The sequence below is a fragment of the Myxine glutinosa genome, chromosome 1 (genome assembly GCF_964187855.1).
Source record: "Myxine glutinosa chromosome 1, kmMyxGlut1.1, whole genome shotgun sequence".
Classification (NCBI taxonomy): domain Eukaryota; kingdom Metazoa; phylum Chordata; class Myxini; order Myxiniformes; family Myxinidae; genus Myxine; species Myxine glutinosa.
Genome location: NC_136261.1, coordinates 275,736,964 through 275,757,878, shown reverse-complemented (window position 1 = coordinate 275,757,878; position 20,915 = coordinate 275,736,964). Strand labels below are relative to the sequence as shown.

At 43.7% G+C, this 20,915-nt stretch overlaps 1 protein-coding gene across 4 annotated transcripts in view; it reads right to left on the bottom strand.

The window, feature by feature from the left end:
* LOC137413673 (uncharacterized) overlaps nucleotides 1-20,915 on the bottom strand; it is a 90,311-nt gene that overhangs the window by 52,062 nt on the left and 17,334 nt on the right. The window contains exons 2-4 of one of the 4 annotated variants that reach the window (XM_068099118.2): nucleotides 13,547-13,603; nucleotides 13,276-13,416; nucleotides 603-2,114 (exon numbers count right to left, since the gene is read on the bottom strand). In XM_068099118.2, coding sequence (XP_067955219.2) covers nucleotides 1,447-2,114; nucleotides 13,276-13,416; nucleotides 13,547-13,603 — 866 coding nt within the window. In that variant the 3' untranslated portion in view covers nucleotides 603-1,446. Of the gene's footprint in view, nucleotides 1-602; nucleotides 2,115-13,275; nucleotides 13,417-13,546; nucleotides 14,017-20,915 lie in introns of those variants that run through there. The other 3 variants (XM_068099117.2, XM_078765921.1, XM_078765917.1) reach the window with 3 other exon arrangements.

Sequence of the window (20,915 nt, the reverse complement as noted above, 5' to 3'; positions counted from 1 at the left end):
GTGTAGCTCATTATACCCGCACGCGCGACACGCTTTGGCGGTCACGTGACCAGCCACTCTGGAGGCGGGGATCCCCGCCGATGACGTCACCGGCTGGAGCAAGGAGATTCCTCGCTAATGTATTTCGACGATTGCGTGTTTTATATCCAAGCAGAGATGCTTTCACGGCAAGATAACCACGTGACCGGACCGGAACCGACCGTGACCGGAACTAAGGGGACGACCGGAAAATTCAAAAAAATAAATTTTTTGAGCTCGTACATCGGATCTCGGCTCGTATCCCAAAGCAACAAACCGCCCGAGCGACGGCTCGTATCCCGAAAAACTCGTACGTTGGGGCACTCGTAAGCCGAGGTACCACTGTATATAGATATATATATATATAGATATATATAGATATAGATATATATATAGATATATATATAGATATATATATATAGATATATATATATAGATATATATATATAGATATATATATATATATATATATATAGATATATATATATATATAAGGGTGGTGCTCAAAATAGTTTAAAAAAAATATTTACTGGGACATGGCTTTATGTTGTTCCTTTTGTTCCAAAATGAAAAGACACCAAATATGAAAGCAATCTGATTTTATTTAGGGGTGCCACATCAGCCTTCAAACTAAAGGTGTCTACAAAACTTTTCTATATTTGGATCGAAAGCAAAACCAGAAGTTTGTTTTATGAAAATCCACCCTCCACTCACTTTCTTTGTATTCTAGCAAACACAAGTTACAATAGCTGCACAAATAGCACTATATTGCTATGAAAACTCAAATTCAATGATAACAATCCAAATGTTCAGTTCATAAAATGAAGAGACACCATATCACATAATATTTAAAAACCCAAATATAATGAGAAATGTAACTCCTATTTCTGGGCCTGTTTCACCACTGTTGCCTTCTTGGCATCGGGGTACATCTTCCTGTGAGCAGCAACAACTTGGAGCAGAGCTTGCTTTTGCTCTTCATCCTTTGTAAGGAGCTTATTGTAGTCTTGTATCAATGCGACACCCATTTCTGCCCTGTCGTTCACCACGACTAAGCCACTGGCGGCTTTCTTTGCTTCCTGAAAGCTGGTTTCTTGCTCCCATGAACCAGGATCCTTATCCATCCAATCAGTTGGGGTCCCTAGGATGCTGAAGAAATGCTTGGTGTGTTTTGTTATGAGGCCAGCGATTGACAGGGCGGTTCCTCATTTGATAGCTGGTCTCTTTGGAGAGGGGTTTTCACCGTCATTTTTCAATGCTTCAATCATATTGATCTTGCTTTCTTTGTCAATTCTGGTGTCAAAGAATGCAAATGCCACGAGTACTGGGCTCATGTACCACGTGTGGCGGCCAAGTGCCTTCCAGGCTGCCTGAGCCATCTTCTGATTGATTTGTTCAAACTTTTCCAACTTCTTGAAGAGGTTAATGTCATTCAGGGGAGCCATCAGATGATGAAGAACCAGCCTGTGCCGTGGTCTCAGAGTCAGAGTCTGAGTCTGTGACTTCCATAGCAGTAGCACCCTTCATGACCATTTCCTGTCTCTTATTTTCCTTCTCTGCCTTAGTCTTCTCCTTTTCTTCCCTTTCTTTCTTTCGCTTCGTTTTTGCTTCCAGCACAGTGTCTACAGATCCCATTGAAGCCTTCCTCTCTGAGAATTGATCGTGAAGAAACTTCCTGTCCTCGGGGTTGGTGATTATGGCCTCAGAATCTGCATGCCTAAGATCAAACGTCTTCTCCAAGGAGGCCTTGAAGGATGCTTCCTTTTTCTCTTGGGTCGCACCACCCCGCTTTGCACCTTTTTGGAGGCTCCTCCATTCTTCATATAGCCTCTCCAAACGATGGATGCAGTGCTGCTTCGTCGTTGTAGGTAGGTGAGCTTTTTCCCAGAACTTCACAACCTCTTCAATGGTGAGGGTTGCACTCTCCCGGGCAGTGCGATTCTCCTTCTTCAGGTGATGGAAAAACAGGACAAGAGATTGATGCACAGTCGGGAGCTTGGCACCTTTGATGGCATCTCCAGAAGTGGACCCAATGAGATACACATTATCCTGAGCCCGAGTTTTCAATGAAACACTGGTACTAGCACATGCCATATCTGCAAAATACGCAAGAATGTGGGTAAAATCCTGTTAATTCTTACTCCACAGGGTCACTCTCTACAAAAGAGCCACAGTCAATAAGTTAGGCCTACATATTACACACAAAAAAGCGTACCCCTGACCCCGGGAACCTGTACAAAACATGCATGAAAATTGCCCAGATAGTGATCATAGGAAGTCTCAAAACTGTATGTATAATATATTGTATATAACTATATATATATATAATGTATAATGTGTATTTATGTATATTTATTATTTAATGTATATTTTATGTATAAATTTAATGTATATTTAATTATAATGTATATATATTGTATAACTATATATTTATTTATTATATTTAAATTTTTATATATTATATTTATTTTTAATATATTATTTAATGTATTATATTTGTCTATATTTGTATAATTGTCTATCGTATAATTGTATAATATACAACAACAACAACATGCATTTTAAAGGCCATTTTCCCTGCTAGAGCGGGGGTTAGCCTTGCGGTCCCCATGACAATCTTCTCCATTTCGCCCTATTTTCTGCATCTCCCCTTGTTAACCCCCTTGCCCGCATTTCTTCTTCCACCATCTTTAGCCAAGTCTTTTTCGGTCTTCCCCGTCCTCTGCTTCCTTCTACATTCATTTCCATCACTCTTCTCAACCAGTCACTTTCATCCTTCCTCAACACATGACCAAACCATCTCAACCTGTTCCTCTTCACAGCATCAATCACAGGCTCTATTCCCATCATCTTTCGCAATTCATCATTTGTCTTCCTCTCTCTCAACGATACTCCACACATCCACCAAACCATTCGCATTTCCACCCTTTCCAACCTTCGTTGCTGCTCTACGTTTATTACCCATGTCTCGCTCCCATAAATCATAACACTTCTCAGACATGCAGCATACACCTTTCCCTTCAGCTTCAACGACACTCCCCTCATCATCAGCACGCCACCCAGTTCCCGAAACTTCTTCCATGCACATCTCACTCGAGCAACCGTTGCCGAGTCTGATCCACCTTCTCCATTCAGCATGTCTCCGAGGTAGCAAAATGTTTTCACACCTTCCAGCTTCACGCCGTCTCCAAGATCCAACTCAACATTTCCTCCATCTGCAGCTCCCTCTGTGCACACCTTACATTTGAATGTAGCTGCCACACTGGTTAATGACCCTCTCAGACCACTACATTTTTGATGAACCCACTCAGCGCACATTGTACATTGAATGGAGTTCACTCCGACACCCTTCCTACACACAGCACAGGGCCACTTCCCAGTTCTTTCCACCTCACCACATGCTTTACCACTTGCCATCACCTTCGTCTTTCCGATATTCACCTTCAGACCTTTTGTCTCCATACATTCCTTCCACGTGTTCATCTTTTCCTTCAGTCCATCCATACTTTCCGCAATCAACACCAGATCATCTGCATACAACAACTCCCACGGTAAACCCTCCTTTATGTTCTGAGCCAGCACCTCCATCACAGCTACAAATAGTAGTGGACTTAGTACCGACCCCTGATGCACTCCCACCTTCACCTCAAACTCACCATTGTTCCCGTCCTTCGTCCTTACAGCTGTGCGTGCTCTTTTGTACATTGCCATCACTACTCTGATCAACCATTCCTCCACTCCTAACTTCCTCAATGCCCATGTCAATACTTTGCGTGGTACCCTATCGAATGCTTTCTCCAGATCAACAAACCCAAGAAACAACTTCTTCCTCTTCTCCATGTACTTCTCCTGCAACTGCCTCACAATGAAAAGCACATCTGTCGTTCCTCTTCCTGGCATGAATCCAAACTGCATTTCGTCGATCTTCACTTTCTTCCTTATCCTCCTCTCCAACACCCTTTCCAATACCTTCATTCCATGCTCCAATAACTTTATCGCTCGGTACGAGCCACACTCCAGAGGGTCACCTTTCCCCTTGTATAGAGGGATGAGGGTACTCAGTTCCCAATCCACTGGAATGCGGCCTTCTTTCACCACCAGATTACAGATCTCTGTCATTCTCTTCACACCCCAACTTCCTGCTGCCTTCAACATATCTCCCACAACTCCCGTCGGCCCTCCCGCTTTTCTACCCTTCATTGCTTTTATCGCTTCCTCAACTTCCTTCTCTGCCGGTCCTAAAACAGGGTTACTCTCTATGTTGCCATCCCATGCATTCTCTGTATTCAACAGCATTTCCATATATCTTTTCCATCTTCCTTTAATTCCATCTGGGTCGACAACGATTTGTCCCACTTCATCCTTCAAGCAACTCACCCCCATCACATCACACCTCTCTTTCGCTATCTGCTTTGCAATCCTGAATACTGCTTTCTGACCCTCTTCCGAATCCAAGCGTTCTCCGAACATTTTCCTACATGCCTCCTGCGCCTTTGCGACCTCTTTCTTTGCAGCCTTCCTGGCTACCTTATAACTTTCATGCTCTGCTGTTTCTGCTCCCGTACCCTTCGCCTTCTGCCACTCCTTGAACTTCTTCCTCTTCTCGTCAATCCTCTTTCCAACTTCATCATCCCACCACCATGTTTCCGAGTGCCTCGGTGGTCCTTTTGTCCATCCACATACCTCACCAACGGCTCCCAACAGACAAGCTTTCATTGACATCCAACCACTTTCAAGCTCAACCACATCATCCTCGACCCTACTCAGCCTCTCTTTTAATGCCTCCCTTACCGTCAGCTCTTTCAACCTCCACACCTTCATTCTCGGTTGGTACTTCACCCGCCGAGCTCTCCTCGCACCTTTCACCCTTACGTCGCAGACAACCAAGTGGTGCTGTGAAACAGCCTCCTCCCCCGGGATCACCTTTGTGTCCCGGAGGTGCCCCCTATCTCGCCTACGCACCATCAGGTAATCAACGGTTGTCGTCGACCCACCTGACGTGTATGTAACAAGCTTATTATCCTCTTTCTGGAACTGAGTATTACAAATCAACAAATCAGCTCCATCAGCAAACTCCAAAATCCTTTCACCTTCTCCATTTCTCACACCATATCCGTAACCCCCATGAACTCCGTCAAAACCATCCATACTCCTTCCCACATGTCCATTTAGGTCTCCTCCTACCACAACAACTTCCTCATCTTTCACGTTTTCCATCAGCTTCTCTATCGCACACCAGAACTTGTCCTTTTCTTCATCGCTTCGACCAACCTGCAGAGCATATCCCGAGATGACGTTCACCAAGAGCTTTCCAATCATCATTTTCACCATCATCAACCTATCACTCACTCTAGTCACACTCACCACACTGTCCACAAACTCCTCAGAAAACAGGACACCAACACCATTCACGCCCTCCGGGCAGCCTTGCCACACAAACTTGTATTTCTGTCCCTGCCTACCCTTCACCATTCTCACACCACTTCCCTTCCATCTCGTCTCTTGCACACAACATATGTCCACTCTTCTTCTGACCAATACTTCCACCACTTCTCCTGATCTCCCTGTCATTGTCCCTACATTCCATGTCCCAAACCTCAGAAACCGATCTCCACTTCGGGCTGTACCCTGCTCACATGTAGTTGTAATTGTCATGGTTCCCTTTTTGAGGCAATGTTTTTATGGCCGGATGCCCTTCCCGACGCCAACCCTCTTAGTCGTCTCTTACTACACGCAGGGATACGGTGTACCTATTCTTATCCAGGGTACACACCTGTATAATGTACACACCAAGCCATATAATGTATAATATAATATATATTATTATTATTTAATGTATATTAACTATATATTTATTTTTAATATTATATTTAATGTATATATATAATTATGTATTTATTTTGTGTATATACAGCCCAAAAAATGGGAATTCTTATTTTTGCATGGGGGAAAATTCATCACTGATGTGGCACCCCTAAATATTATTGGATTCCAATCAAATTTGGTGTGGTTTCCCTTGACACCAAAAGGAACAAAAATAGACCATGTCCCGGAGAAAATCTGCATTTTGATTTTTTGAAGCCCACCCTAAATTATTATATATATATATATATATATATATATATATATATATATATATATATATATATATATATATATATATATATATATATATATATGGGTGGTCCAAATATTTGAAGATTGGATTTTCATTTCTCCACAAGCCTGCCCCGATTCCTATTGAAGAAAGTAGTTTGTGGTAAATATTTGTGCTTGATTGGACAATATTTAGAGGTTGCTCAAAATGTTGACAAAATTTAATGGATAATAAGATACAAAATTTTTAGCACCACACATCAATTCATAGATAATTATCTGTTTTCAATTACTCAAATTATTTATTATTGTTATTGTTGTTGTTTGTTTGTAAACTAATAAATAATTATGCACAATGTACCATTGTACAATGTACATGTATGTTCAATTGTTCATTGTTCAATGTTCATTCATATAGTCAAATTAAGATAAAAAACAAAACAGGAGATTAAACATTCATGTATTAATTTGACAATAAATCATTTATCGGAAAAAAGAAATTATCCATCAAAAAATATAAAATGTCTATCAGAGACGATAAAACAAATCTATCAGAACAATTAAAACAAAGTAAACATCAGAATACACATAATTTGAATGATTTTACGTAACATTGTTTTCAGAAACTTGTGTTTCAAAACATTGCCTATTTCTTTCTTTGGTTGACACTGGAAAGTTTTCACGATGAAGTTTCCAACTCTCAACACAAATTGCTTCTGCTCTTCATTCTTGGTCAGAGTGTCATGGAAAGTTTGGATGAGAGCAACACCTCGCTCAGCACAGTCATTGATAACCTTCATGCTGCGCATCTTCTTCTCAATCTCTTGGTGTGAGTTGTCTGTGTTCCAGAGGTGTGGCTCCTTTTCCAGAAAACTCAGTGATACTTCTTTGTCAGACTGAGATGACAACACCAAATAATTCAAGAGATCGACTTGTGATGTAGGTGTCCACTGAGTCTGAAAGCCTGAAGGCTTTAGCATCTATCCTATGAAGATTGTTTGGCTTTGGAGCCCGCTTGAAGTTCTTCACCATCTTTGCCTTTGTCTCATTGTTACGTGTCCCTCCCCGACCCCCTGTTCACGGTGTACCTCTGAGCCCCGAGAGGAGCCACGGCAGAAAAATATGTTATTCTGTGTCAAAAAATCAATATGGAAACCACACCAATGGTTATCAACAAACAAATATTGTATTAAAAATCACACAAGAATAACGATACAACAATGATAGCAAACAACAATACAATAAACACATCTTATGATGGTACCATCAGCTAGTGTAAGATAACTCACTGTGCTCCAAGTGATTGAAAAAGAACACTCCCCAATGTCTCTATAACTCAAAGGTGATCCCCTCCAGTGAGTGTCAGAGCGAGATCAAATCGAAACCCGAACCCCGTTCAGAGGACGGGCCCAGTCACACTGCCAAAACAGCTCACAGGCGTAGGCAGCCGAAGCGGCATAAAAAGTCACGTAGTCCAAAGCCAAGCAAACTCGCGGCGGAATGGGAAATCCCAAAGTTTCTCCAGGTATGAACGTTCCTTGGTTCAGTCGGCGAACCGCCACTTAATCTCCAGACTCAGCGTTGCGCACACACATCCCCGACAGATGACAGGATGGTGAAGAAAAGCTACCGCGTAGCTTTGACCTTTTGCGATGAACAAAGCGCGAGGGTCAAAATGGCCGATGGCTCTTACTTGAGTCGACACGACCCGGCGAGGATTCTTCGGAATCGCAACGCCCAAACCTGACCACGCAGGTTTATCAATCCCCCAGCGATAACACCTATCGCAGGGACTCCTTTCAAGGGACCTCAAAGTTCACTCGCGACTTTCATTCGACAACGCTCGCTACGGAGCTTGAAACGACTCGCTTCTTGTCCGGCTTCACTCGCCACGCCCCCGCCTTCTTCTTCTTCTTCCTCCTCGTCTTCCGGCTCCCGATCCGGCTTCCTGTCTCTTTTTAACATTTACACTTTGATCCTTTGCAAGCAGTTCATAAACAATAAACCTTTTGAAGACAATAATAGTACATAGAATCAGAAATATTTCAAGTGGATGAAAACCACAACAGCGGAAGTGACGAATCCGTAACACTCATCATCCACCCAGCTATTAAAAAGAGCTAATGCAGCAAGGTGTTCTGACAAATACCAGAGGTGTCTAGTGAATGCTTTGACAGCAGTTTCATGGACATCCACATCTGGGAAAGAATCAAGGGTTGAAAGAAGAAGCAAATCATTGAGAGGTGCCTTTGTGGGTGGCGGCGCCTCATGCCAGAATCTCGCATACACAAGTGCAACAAAAAGAGCAATCTGTGCGATTCCCTTCAATTCACGTGATGTTAGCTTTATTTGGTCTTTGAAGAGAACCATCTTGAGAGCATATATGGCTTTCATCATCCAGCGGGCATTGTGCATAGCTCCTGGGGCACGGAATTTCACCTCTCTGGCCTCACATCCACCCAGAAATGTATGGCATAGTCTCAGAAGTTCTTCATAGTCATCACGTGGGTGTTGTTCTTGTTGATATGTCCCGGAATTTGTTGATACCCGGGTGTACAGCACTCCAGTGCGCAAACAGGCATGCTGATTTGAACCACTGAAATAGACCTACTGAATATTTGATGAGTAACGACACTCATGGTCCTCACTGAAGTCTACATGCAGTAGGCACCGTAGGCACCCATGGTCTTCTATGTCATAAATTGCCATCGGGTGTTGAAGAAGTGGTGCTTGAACTAATCCAGGCTAGTCTGGAAGTAGCCCACAAGATCGTGCTCACTAGTTTCGAGCTCAGACTTTACAGTAATAACAGACATTGCTTGTCTGTATTCTTCCGTTCAACCTTTTTTCTCCTCCACCGAAAGTATGATGCTGCATCATTGTTTGGAGGTTCTGCAATTAGATAAGAACAGTTGGGTGGTCCAGAATAATATGAGAAAAAAATTGCAACAAGTTTTTAACGTTCTCACAATCCATTAATTGTTCCTTTGGTCATAAAAACACTATGTGAAGTTTTAGGGATTTATTTTAATATTTAGAGGTAGCTGAACTAACTTGAAATTTCAGTATATATAGTCTATACACTATACAGGTGAAATTGGTATATAACACAATACACAAATTACACATACAGTACATACAAATTCTAAACACATCTACCAGCTGGTTATTCAGTCTTTTCCAGTTAGGGTCTTCTTGTTGCTGTCAGGGAATGTTTTCCTGTGTTCCTGCACAACCTGCAGCAGGAACTGAAGTTGATCTTCATCATGTGTCAGCAGTCCACTGAACTCCTGAATAAGTGCAACTCCTCGTTGCGCATGGTCATTTACCACTTTCATGGCCTTCACAGTCTCACACGCTGCTTTAAAATCGTCTCGATCTTCTCAAGTCTCTGGGTTTGCTTCCAGAAAACTGTCAGGAAGGTCCATCTTTTCAAAAAGCATGTGGGATTTCTGTGTAACAAAGTCTTCCAAACCACTTTCCTGAATATTTCCCAGATCAACTTGGATGCGCTTCGGAGGATCTTCTTGTCCTTCACTCTCCAGTGCGAGGATCATTTGTTGTTTCACTGCTGGAGGCACATTCTTGTCAAAAAATGCAAGACCAATCAGGTCCTCTGATAAGTACCACAGATGGCCTGCTAGTTTCATGGTTGCTGTCTTCGAAATTGCTTGGTTTACATCTTTGTACTGCACCAGAGATTTTAGAAGAAGCAAATCACTGTTTGGGGCAGAAGCCACAAGAGGAGCTGTCATCCATGCTCTGATGTAAATACGGATGGTGAAGATGGCAATGTCTCTCAGTCCTTTCTGCTCTTTGCTAGTGAGTTTGAACTGACTTCTGAACATCCAAACCTTCAGGCTATAGATGACCTTTGACATCCAACTGGCATGGTGCATGGGTCCTGGGGCCATGAACTGGACTCCTTTTGCAGGAACTCCACCCAGAAAGATTACACACAGTTCCAATAATTCCCGATAATCATCTCTTGGCTGGATTTCAGCAAGCTGACTCCCAACAAAAAGCAGAACATCATCCTCGATATCAGAAAGGGATTCACTAACCAATTCATCTGTGGTTGCATTATCAAAGTTTTCCTGATCCAGAAATTCCCAGCGAGCCTGGAATCGTTTGAAGATAAAGATCTCTGGTCCAGAGGAGGGCCCCATGCAGCTCACAAACACTGCTCCAATCACAATTTCAAGTATGTGGTGGCGACAAGCAAGAAATAGCAGTTCGGTGCCCAGTCCTTGTTCAATTAACACACATGCTCTGGCCAGCCTACCTGTGTTGGAACTTGTTGTGTCAAAACACAAAGCTCTCACAGTGTCCTCAATCCCCCAATCCTTCAAAGTATTTATAACGGCATCTGCTTGTGCTTGTCCAGTTCCAGATGGCAATCTGCCAACAGTCAACAGTTGGGATATTCCAACTCCAGACACAAGTACTGGAAGGCGGTCGACTAGTTCTTTGCCAGTCAGATCGGGGATCAGTTTTCCATCCCAGTGTACTGTTAGTGGCACACCCGCTTTGAATTCAGCCCTTAAATCTTGTGACTTCTTTGTTCGATGTTGTTGCTTGAGGCGGCGAAATGAGGACCGGCTCAATGCAAGTTCCTCAATATCATGCCCAAGACTATGGGGGTGTTGCAGTCACCACCATCATTGCCTTTGTCTGACAATTTTGTTCTGTCCAAAGCAGCACTTAGTGATGGTGACACAATGGGCATCCTTTTGCGCTTTTTGCGAGGTGGAGTTTCTCCAGTGACTCGCTGATCTTCATCCTCAGTTGACTCATCTGCAGACTCAGAGCTGCTGCTAGAAGATACAATAAGAGTGGCATTGGATGTGCCTGCTTCTTGTGCTTGTTGTTCACGGTAGGCCCTCGTTTCATGCTGCTCCCTTGCTGCTGCTTTCCGCTTCCCCTTCTGATTGAGCCTGGCATCTCAAAACCAGCCATGGAACCTCGCCTCCCCTTCTCACGTTGGGCAAGTAAGAACTCTATCTTCCTGTATAGTCATCATGTTCAGAGCATCTGCATGAGCAACATCAAACAGATCATCAAAGCAAAGAGTGAAGGCTTCTTCTTTTTCCAATTGAGTTTTCGACTTTCTATTCTTATTCTTCTTGAGAAGTCGCCATTGTTCAAACACTTTTTCAACCTTGGATTGGCAATGATGTCTTTGTCTTGTAGGAATGTGTGCCATCTGCCAAAATTCTTGGATTTCATTGATCGTCAGAGCAGATGCCTCTCGTTTGGACTTCTTTAATGTCAGATGTTGGTACATAAAGAAACTCAGTACTTGCCGCAAGGAAGGTAGTTTTACACCAGTAATCACTTTGTTTAACGATCCTATAAGGTACACCCTTTCTCTGGATTTTGTAGCCATTGTGAATGAATATGGGGAAGATACAGTAAGAAAAAAAGGTAATTAGAGGGAGTTCTTACAATTACAATGTCAACAAATTTTCAGGATAAATTTGAAACCTTACCTCTACAGGGTACAATGCATATTGCATAGACCCCTCAAAACATATTTTCCTTCATAAAACATCAACAAGGCATGCAGGGTATTCATAACTCGACTTAAAATTCCTGTAAAGTATGCGACAATCAGAAACTGTTTCAGTGTCCATGGTACTGTAAGACGTTAGTGTAAGACCATATGGGGAAACTTTGATGACCATGAGCTACCCATAAATATTATTCAATTTCATTTTTATTTCACCAGCCGTGTTTTTATAGGTATTGGAACAGTTCTGGAGGGTGAGAACATGACATTAAAAAAAAAAAAAAATTCTGGACCACCCCAAAGGACAGCTGCTACATATTTCACAGTTTCCATATGAGCAGTCTTTGGACGTGATGATGCAGACTTGTGAATCAGCTACCAATTATAGATCTTTCGTAGTGATGAAATGCTGTTGGTAGAGCATGTCAACGATGAACAGAAGATTATCGTGGGTCATACATGGACAGGTTTCCCAATCTTGCTCTGACGGTACAACCACCTAGAAGGGCCGTAGCTTGCATAAGAATGAATGGGATGACCATACTGTCAACTCGGACAGAAAATTCAGATGCATGTTGTTCGAGTCTTTGCAAGAGTAGTCTTTGCTTTTGCACTTTATTTCCCATCTTTCTGTATTTTTGCCAGTTGTAATACTGCTGATATCATCCCTCAGAAAGAATGCCTCTACCTTTTCTCTCACATCGTTCAACCAACGACTTGCTCGTTTTTCACATGTTTGGTCATTATTTTGTCTATTGCGTGCCAGTCTGAGCTCCTCTTTTGCTTTTGATATGCTTTTGTACTTCTTGAATATTTTTCCTGGCAGTGCATGGTTCATAAACCGTTTGTCCTTTTCCGATTTTAGGCCACGGTACTGTACTTAGAGTGAAGATCCTCCAGCATTACAAAATTAAAAGTTAGGATCTTCTTTATGGCTTCAAAATCTTCTGAAGATTTTGCCAGCCAATGGCACAAGAGTTGTCTGGTTTTCGAGCATGGACTTGGTTGAACAGCAGCTTCCTCGTGGTTCTTCTTATTCTGGAGCTTTGCGTAGCACATTTTGTACTTTTCCCATGGGCTTGTTTGTTTTCTGTTCCAGGAGTTTCCTCAACTTCCGCACCTCCCTGTGCACTTTAGCTCAATCTCTAGCAATCTGCTTCTGTCCCTCTCTTCTTTGTCCTTGGCTGTAGGAGTCGCTTAAGGTGTTAACATATTAGCAGGAGTGCTTTTTCTTTGTTGATACTTGCGCTGTTGCATGCACCATTTTTTTCTTATTGTTCATTGCTGTCTTGTTTGATCAGTAATGCTTCACATTCCTAGTGCCTTTCCTGATTTGTACTTCTCTCCTTCTGCAATGTTTTTCTAAATGATACATTTTTATTTGGTTAAAAATAAAACTACATTTTTGTATACATATATGTTTCAACCTGTATATTTTGGTTCTAGATATACACCCTGACAACAAGGGGATATCTAAGCGTATTCACCCGCTGGGCAAATTATTAAGGGTGATGCTACATTATCGCTTTCAGTTGGAACATTAAATAGACGCATATAATAGACAATAGACACAATTGGAACATTAAATAGACGCATTAAAAAATTAGGCTTAGAAAAAAGGTATGAATAATGCGGAACAATATACTCACTATCTGGTGTGCAAACATTGCTGCCAGATTCTTGTGGAGAATCACATGGCTCCTCCTTCACATGAGCACTGTGTAATGCTTTGTGTGGAGCAGTAGACACATTTCTTTGGTAATACTCTGCCATCTTCGAACCCACTTCACCTACAAAAAAACTCATTCATGACATTTCAGGAATGCAAAATCATGCCAACAATAATTTTAAAATTGCACTGACCATTAAGTGTATGTATTTGACATTATCATGTAGCATTGAAAAGATTGAAACACTTGCCTTGAGAGCTATCTTCATCTATTGCTTCAGTCTTAATCTTCATCTCTCCATTAAAATCTGCAAAAATTGAGAATGCATTAAAATTTTCAAAGTGAAAAAAGCAAATGGTTGAGTCAGTATCAAAGACCAAAAATGCTATGTGCTGCTTCCTTGCATGATGCTCAGCATTTAGAGGATAAAGTATGTAAAACCCCATTGGATGGCATTCATAAGGAGGAGGAAATTCCTCCTGAATTGTCCCATTGAGTGAGTGCGGAGAGACAAGGGGCCATAAAGATGATGTTGCTGGTACCCAGATTGCTCTGGGAAGTGACATCTCTTCCCCCAATCCCAGGGCTATGTTTGTGTGAAAATCAAGTCTGGTGTGTGTTGTCTCGTGTATTTGTCTGCAAGTGTACGTGATTTGTATCACAGCCCCTCCATGAGCCTTAGAGCCATAAAATAAAAGTATTCTAAAAATGGTTGTATGTTGCAAGTCTCACAGAGGAAGTTTACTCCAGGAAAGATGGGGACATCAATAAATATCAATCTTATGGGGAAATAAAGTAAAATTATAAAGTGTATTTGCCCGTGGTGATTCATGGAAAAACTACATAGATAAAAAAAAAAAATGTACTGTACTGAAAACACCAGTGAAACAAGCATTCTGACTATTGCGCTGCAATACATGTCCCCTACAAAAGTTCAAAGTGCCATAACTTTGTCAAAAATGATCGAATATGCAAATTTATGCACGGTTGATGCTGGTTTTCAAACTTGATCTGAGGTATGCTGAGACACATGTGTGTCACGCCTCGCCTCGTTGATAAGCCCGCAAGGTCGCTCCGTGGAGCGGCCTGCACGTATTGCACTGTGTGAATTATATAATTACCAACTCACGGTCTGAGGTACTAGCGATTCAAGAGATATCCATTTTTAAAATAAAATATTTTCGTTTAATTAACGATATCTGCCAAACCACGTGACCTATTGCAAATTTCAAAAGGACATTTTAGTAGACCGACATGCTGAACAGATCTGTGAAGTTTCCCCTTGATTGGATCAAAAATGAGGGAGGAGCTCGGTTTTAAATGTTCATGCTTAAAAACGTCATAACTCTGAAACCATGTGACGCATGACGTCATGCTCGCTGACTTTTTTGTTCGTCATGGGTATGCGATTTTGCCTGCAAAGTTTGGCCTCTATCTGTTCAGCCGTTGGAGAAAAAGGGGTTTTCGTGTTTTCACGAAAAACAATATGGCGGCCGAACCACGTGACCTGTGACGTCATAACAACCATTACAATGCTATTCTACAGACCGAGTCCCCCCTACGGTGAAAATTTGATCTCAATCGGTCCTATTAATGCAGAGAAAATGGTTTTTAAAGGAAATTAAAACTTAAAATGGCACCGAGTTAAGGAGCAGTTAACAATTATCAGAATTACCAAAGTTCAAAGTGCCATAACTTTGTCAAAAATGATCGAAACGTCGTGAAGTTCGAACTTGATCTGGAACTTATCATGAGGAAACCATGTACCAAGTTTGAAATCATTAGCATTAAGAGTTTAGAAAAAAAGGTCCGGAAAACTGTTCTTTGTGTGACGGACTGACAGACTGACGGAGTGCAAACCTATAGTCCCCTCCAGTAGGGGACTAATAACGGTGTACACCAGTAGGGGACTAATAACTGGTCTATTTTACCATAGCATACTGCTACATTATACTGTGACAGTTATGGAACCGGACCCTGGGTAAACAAACATCCATGACATGGAGGAGCTCCCTAGTCAGTTATATCGTTCTTATATGTGCCCAGATAGGCCGCCACCCATTTTCGAAGAGAAACGGGGTCGATGCATTGGGTGGGTCTATATAGGTCTTCTTCCTCCTCCTCTTCTATACCAATCCTGTTCTTCCTTTATTCTTCTGTGAAACCCTCTTTTATTCATGGCTCATATACAGTGGTTGCCATTTCATGCACCACACAGTACAATTCGGTCCTCTCTCTTTCCCACATTAACATTCATCAAGTACACATCAGGTACAACCCGTTATTCGTAAATTCCCTTTCCTTCTATTATAAACCCTCTCATAGAGCACCACACACCACCACAATTCAGATGACGAAGGAGATAACACTGTTCCTGCTTTCAAATGCACTGGGCAGGAAAGACCGCTGGGTGGGAAAACCTGTGAAGAAAGCAGACTCGGGGGTGATCGACAGCAAAGGAGGCTTTGGCTGGTGAGTGCACCAATAAGGACGATGTAGCGCACGTCAAAGGGCAAGCCATTACCTTAGCTCCCAGGGACTCAGTTGGAACGCGCTAACGATCATCGCTGCTGAAATGCGCTGGGGACCCGGAGACAACACGCCTGCCTGTCCGTGCCGAGAAGGAAGTGACTGGAGTCCTCGCTATAGTCCACGCTCGAGCCAGGACCGGTTGCACTGAAGCCAGGACAAGGTGCATCAGACAGCGCAAAAATAATGGTGCAATGACTGGGTGAGCACAAGGCAGAGGGGCGAGGGCGAAGGAGCAAAGAGGTCCCTGGCACGGGGAGATAGCTCCACTTCTATCTCTTGCTTTCCCTACAATATAATTCATAATTAGTCTACCTTGACTCAGAAGGAACGTCACAATTATGAAGACCTGTTGGTGACTTGCCTCTTGATCCTTCCAGGCGAGGCTTTACATATGCACCTCACAGTTTTTCCTCGAAGCATACATTGTCCATGTTGTCTCACTTGCATTAACACTGCTCGTCTGTGCCTTTTCTTGATCATTTGCTGTGTATGTACCGTATTTTCCGGTGTATCAACCGCGGTTTTTTACCGACGGGAAAACCCTAAAAAAGGGGGTGCGGTTGATACACAGTAACAGAAAAATTTGTGCATTGAAAAACTGTCATATTAACGGGACGTAATCTTTATATTACTTTGGGGTTGCGGGGATACAATGATGAATGATCGTCAATTACGTTACTAAGGTAGGTTCAACGCCGATTACTGCTGCCAGTCAAAATACAAGAAAGTTTGAAGTTTGTAATATTTGATTTTTCTATGCGTGTTTGTGAAAATGTGTACTTTCACTAGTCCTCTTTGAATGACAGGTCACATAGTGAATAGAGTGTGCTAAATAAAGACAGGATTAAGTCACAAAACAAAAGCGTCAACATGGTAAACAGGATGTTTTGCATGGGACATTATGACGTACCTATTGTCTAACCAACGCCGCGGCCACATAAAAATGTAAGGCCACATAAAATGTAAGGCCACATAAAAATAAAAAGTTGCTGAGCGTCCTTTTTTCTCAAAAGTTCGGGTAGGGAGGGAGGTTTTTATTTTTATTTTTTATTTTTTTTTCCTACTTTCCATTGAGTTTTGTTGACATGGAAAAATATGAAATAAAGACTCCTTTCTCCTCAAAACGATTTTATTTCTTCATTCATCGGGTTCCATCCTGTGATCCGTGGCTGTGTCTGCAGCCAACATAAATTTGAGAAATGAGCCAAGAGTCTTTGTCACATCAGAAACTTTGCAAGCTGGTGAAACTTTCGTCATGTCAGTTTTACTGGGGCCGGCGAATACTTTGACAAAAGTACCGCGTGTATCGTCAGGCAATGGCTCCCTATCCCCATCATACTTGCCGTCTGAGAACTCTGCATAGAAGTCCGAGATTGTAACATCCAACTCGATATTGCACGCAAACCAGTCCTTCACCGTCTTGGAAGAGCCCTCACGGGCTATTGATGCGATCACAATCGGCATTTCAAGCCGATTCTAGCACGAATCAATACAGATTTCAGCGGGAAAAATCTCACACAATAGCCGCCATGAATGGCCAACGTAAAATGGGTGACGTTGCCGGAGGCACTTGCGACGCTCTGCGCAGCACGCACTGCGCATGCGGTGCAGAACGGCGCCAAATTTGAATGTGAAAAGATCGCTTTTTATGATTTTTTTCAAAATAAAAAATAAAAAAGGTTTCGGGTCGGGTGTGTTTCGTAGGGTCGGGCGGGGACGATCAAGAACTCTTTCTTTTTTATCTGGCCTAACCTATTGGAAGTCGGCTTTGATGCCGCCACATGGGCTGGGCGAATGTATAAAACGGAGAGGTCAACGGGGAGTTTCACCATTCGTTCTATCCTGTTCAAGCTATCAAGACCAAGATTAACCATTCGCTTCTATCCTGACCAAGACCAAGCTTCACCATTCGCTTATATCCTGACCAAGACCACGAGATGGCACCGCGATCATTCACAGCAGCTTTCAAGCTCCGTGCCTGCAGGTTTGCAGAAGAGTTTAGTAATCGGGCGGCCGGCCGACACTTCGGGATCGACGAGTCCGTCATTAGACGCTGGCGGACTAACAAGCAGACGCTGGAGACGATGCCGAAGAAGAAGAAGGCGATGAGGGGCAAAGCAGCCCAGTGGCCGGCCTTGGAGGAGAGACTGCTAATGTGGGTGAGAGAGAAGTGAGCCGAGGGACACGCCATCGCGACACTAGCGTTGCGACTCCAGGCCCGACTCATCGCCAGGGAAACAGGGGTCGATGACTTCACGGCCAGTACGTCTTGGGCGTACAGGTTCATGGGTCGTCATGGCCTTTCCATTCGCCGGCGAACCCACATCGCACAGAGTCTCCCTGATGACATAGCAGAGAAGACTGCTAATTTTCAGAAGTTCGTGATCAAGTTCCGCAAGCAGCACGACTATCCCCTAAGCCGCATCGGCAACGCAGATCAGACGCCGCTGACCTTCGATGTGCCTTGAGGGACCACCATCTCGGCCAAAGGTGACAAGTCGGTGTCCATCACTACAACGGGTCATGAGAAAGATCGTTTTACGGTTATGCTAGTGTGCACCGCTGATGGGGGAAAGCTGCCGCCGTATATCATCTTCAAGAGGAAGACGCTACCAAAGGATAAATTTCCTCCGGGTGTAATCGTTCGTGCCCAGGCCAAGGGGTGGATGGACCAAGCGCTGGTAGATGACTGGCTCCGCGTCGTGTGGGGGAGACGAGTTGGTGGGCTTTCGTGGCGATGGAGCATGCTCGTCCTCGACGCCTTCCGTTGTCACAAGACAGAGGAGACCAAGTCAACGCTGAGGGGGCTCAACACTGATCTGGTGATGATCCCGGGTGGCATGACGTCGCTGCTGCAGCCGCTAGACGTTTCAGTCAACAAGCCATTCAAAGACGGTCTGCGGCGCTGTTGGTCGGAGTGGATGCTGCCGGGGGACAAGACCTTCACCAAGACTGGGAGGATGAGGAAGGTGGACCTCCCGACGATCTATAGCTGGATACTGAAGGTCTGGGAGGAGTTGCCGGCAGCAATCATCGAGCGGGCCTTCCTCAAGTGCTGCATATCTAATGCCCTTGATGGCACTCAAGATGACATCATTTGGGAGGATGAAGTGGCAGTGACCGACGATGGAGAAGAGGATAACGACGAGGAGGATCTCGCCTACCCCGACTCGGATTGGACTGAATAAACGGATGACGAGGACTTCTTCGGATTTTAGAGACTAAACCCAACGGCCTTTTTCAGCGCCCATTGGCAAGAGCCAAAACCCAACGGCCCTTTTCAGGGCCCCACATTGGCAAGAAAGAATAATTATGTTTTTTAAATTCTCTTTCAACTCATTTCATGTATTTTCACTCTTTCTCTGTCTTCAGTTTCTCTTTCCTTTCATCATATTTCGCTTTCCATTTTATTTATTTATTCTCTTCTCTTTTTAAAATTTTCCCGAATTCTTTTTTTTTTCCCCCTCGAAAATCAGATTTTTTTTTTTAAATTTTTTTTCTTGAAGTCGAAAATCGGGGGTGCGGTTGATACACGGGTGCGGTTGAGACACCGGAAAATACGGTATATATATTGTTACAGACACGACTTTGATGTTAAGGTGGGCCGAGCGGAATGGCCGTCGTGTCCACACAAATTACCCGATTGTACTCGAACGTCGACGAAGCCGCGCTACGCTGGCTCAATAGGAAAGAGAAGACACCCGGCTGGGTTATAATGACACAATACGACACCAGGGGTTCAGTTCTCAAGACCTCCGGAGGAGGTTATATTAAGGCGGAAGGTTAGATTACAACTACAAGAGGTACATCATAGGAAGACAGGCACTTAGACACAACCTTATATTATTCCCGACAGACCACAGAGAAACAGGACAAAAACTGACTCACACGGGGATTGATGGCTAGGAAAGCGGGTATTCGATGGCCAGCACAAGGTGCACCTTGTGCTCAGGGACAGGATGGCGCGGCCCAAAAGATGCAGGAGGTCTCTCAGCGCTCGAGGTGGCGTCTTGTCGTCTCAAGCTGGGGGCGCATCTGACGTCACGTCCGGCAAGCGGCTGCGTATATCCGGCGGGGAGTGACACGCCCTCGGCTCGTTAGCTCCGCCCAGATGGAATCGGTCCGCCCTTCTTATTGGGTGCGGGGGGGGTTTACCAGGCTCCGCCCTTGACGAGGAGCTGACAGCCAGCCCCTTCGTGGTAACCCCGTGGGGCGCATGGATAATGGCGGCTAACCGAGCCGGAGGGAGGACGCACACTCCCCGCGCGCGCCGTTGTTGTAGTTGTTGTTGTAGCTGTAGTTGTTGTTGTTGTTGTTGTAGCTGTAGTTGTTGTTGTTGTTGCTGTAGTTGTTGTTGTTGTTGTTGTAGCTGTAGTTGTTGTTGTTGTTGTTGTAGCTGTAGTTGTTGTTGTTGTTGTTGTTTGGGGAAGAAGATGGGAGGAGGTATGGGAAGGTCCTAAACTCACTACTGGTGCCATATAATCACATTCTGGTGCAACGAAGAGTCATAATTAATGGAAACGAGGCCTTAACTGACATAGATTAAGAATAACTAGGAAGATGTCCGAAAGTTGTCTACGTGTGGTGCGGTGGACCTGGGCACGACATTTAATGGGGGAATAAGGGGAAGGTCGGCTCTACTGATTGTTATTTACATGCAATGGGACTAGGGAATGGGGGACTGGGGAAAGTTGGGGAGTATTGGAGAAAATAGGGGAATATTTACAAGCGGATATGGAGGCCAAATTCCATATTCGCAACATTGCACCCTTCTCTACCCTCGGGGCGTCCCGACCCGATAAATTTTTACCTACTTTAGTGTGGCACGCAATGTAGTTCCCTCTACTATTAACTCTACCCTGAGTGCGACAGTTTTACAGATATTCACAAATGAGTAAATATGTCCCCCTGCGACGTTGCACCCTTCTCCTCACAGAAACACACCCACAGGATAACCGAATCCGGAAAGAATTCTCAAACTAAACATACAGCCGGTAGGGAGCATTATTTACAAGACTACGCTGCTATTTACACTACGATCCAGGACCTGTTTTTGGAGGGACACATGCAGATGTTATGCATAGAGA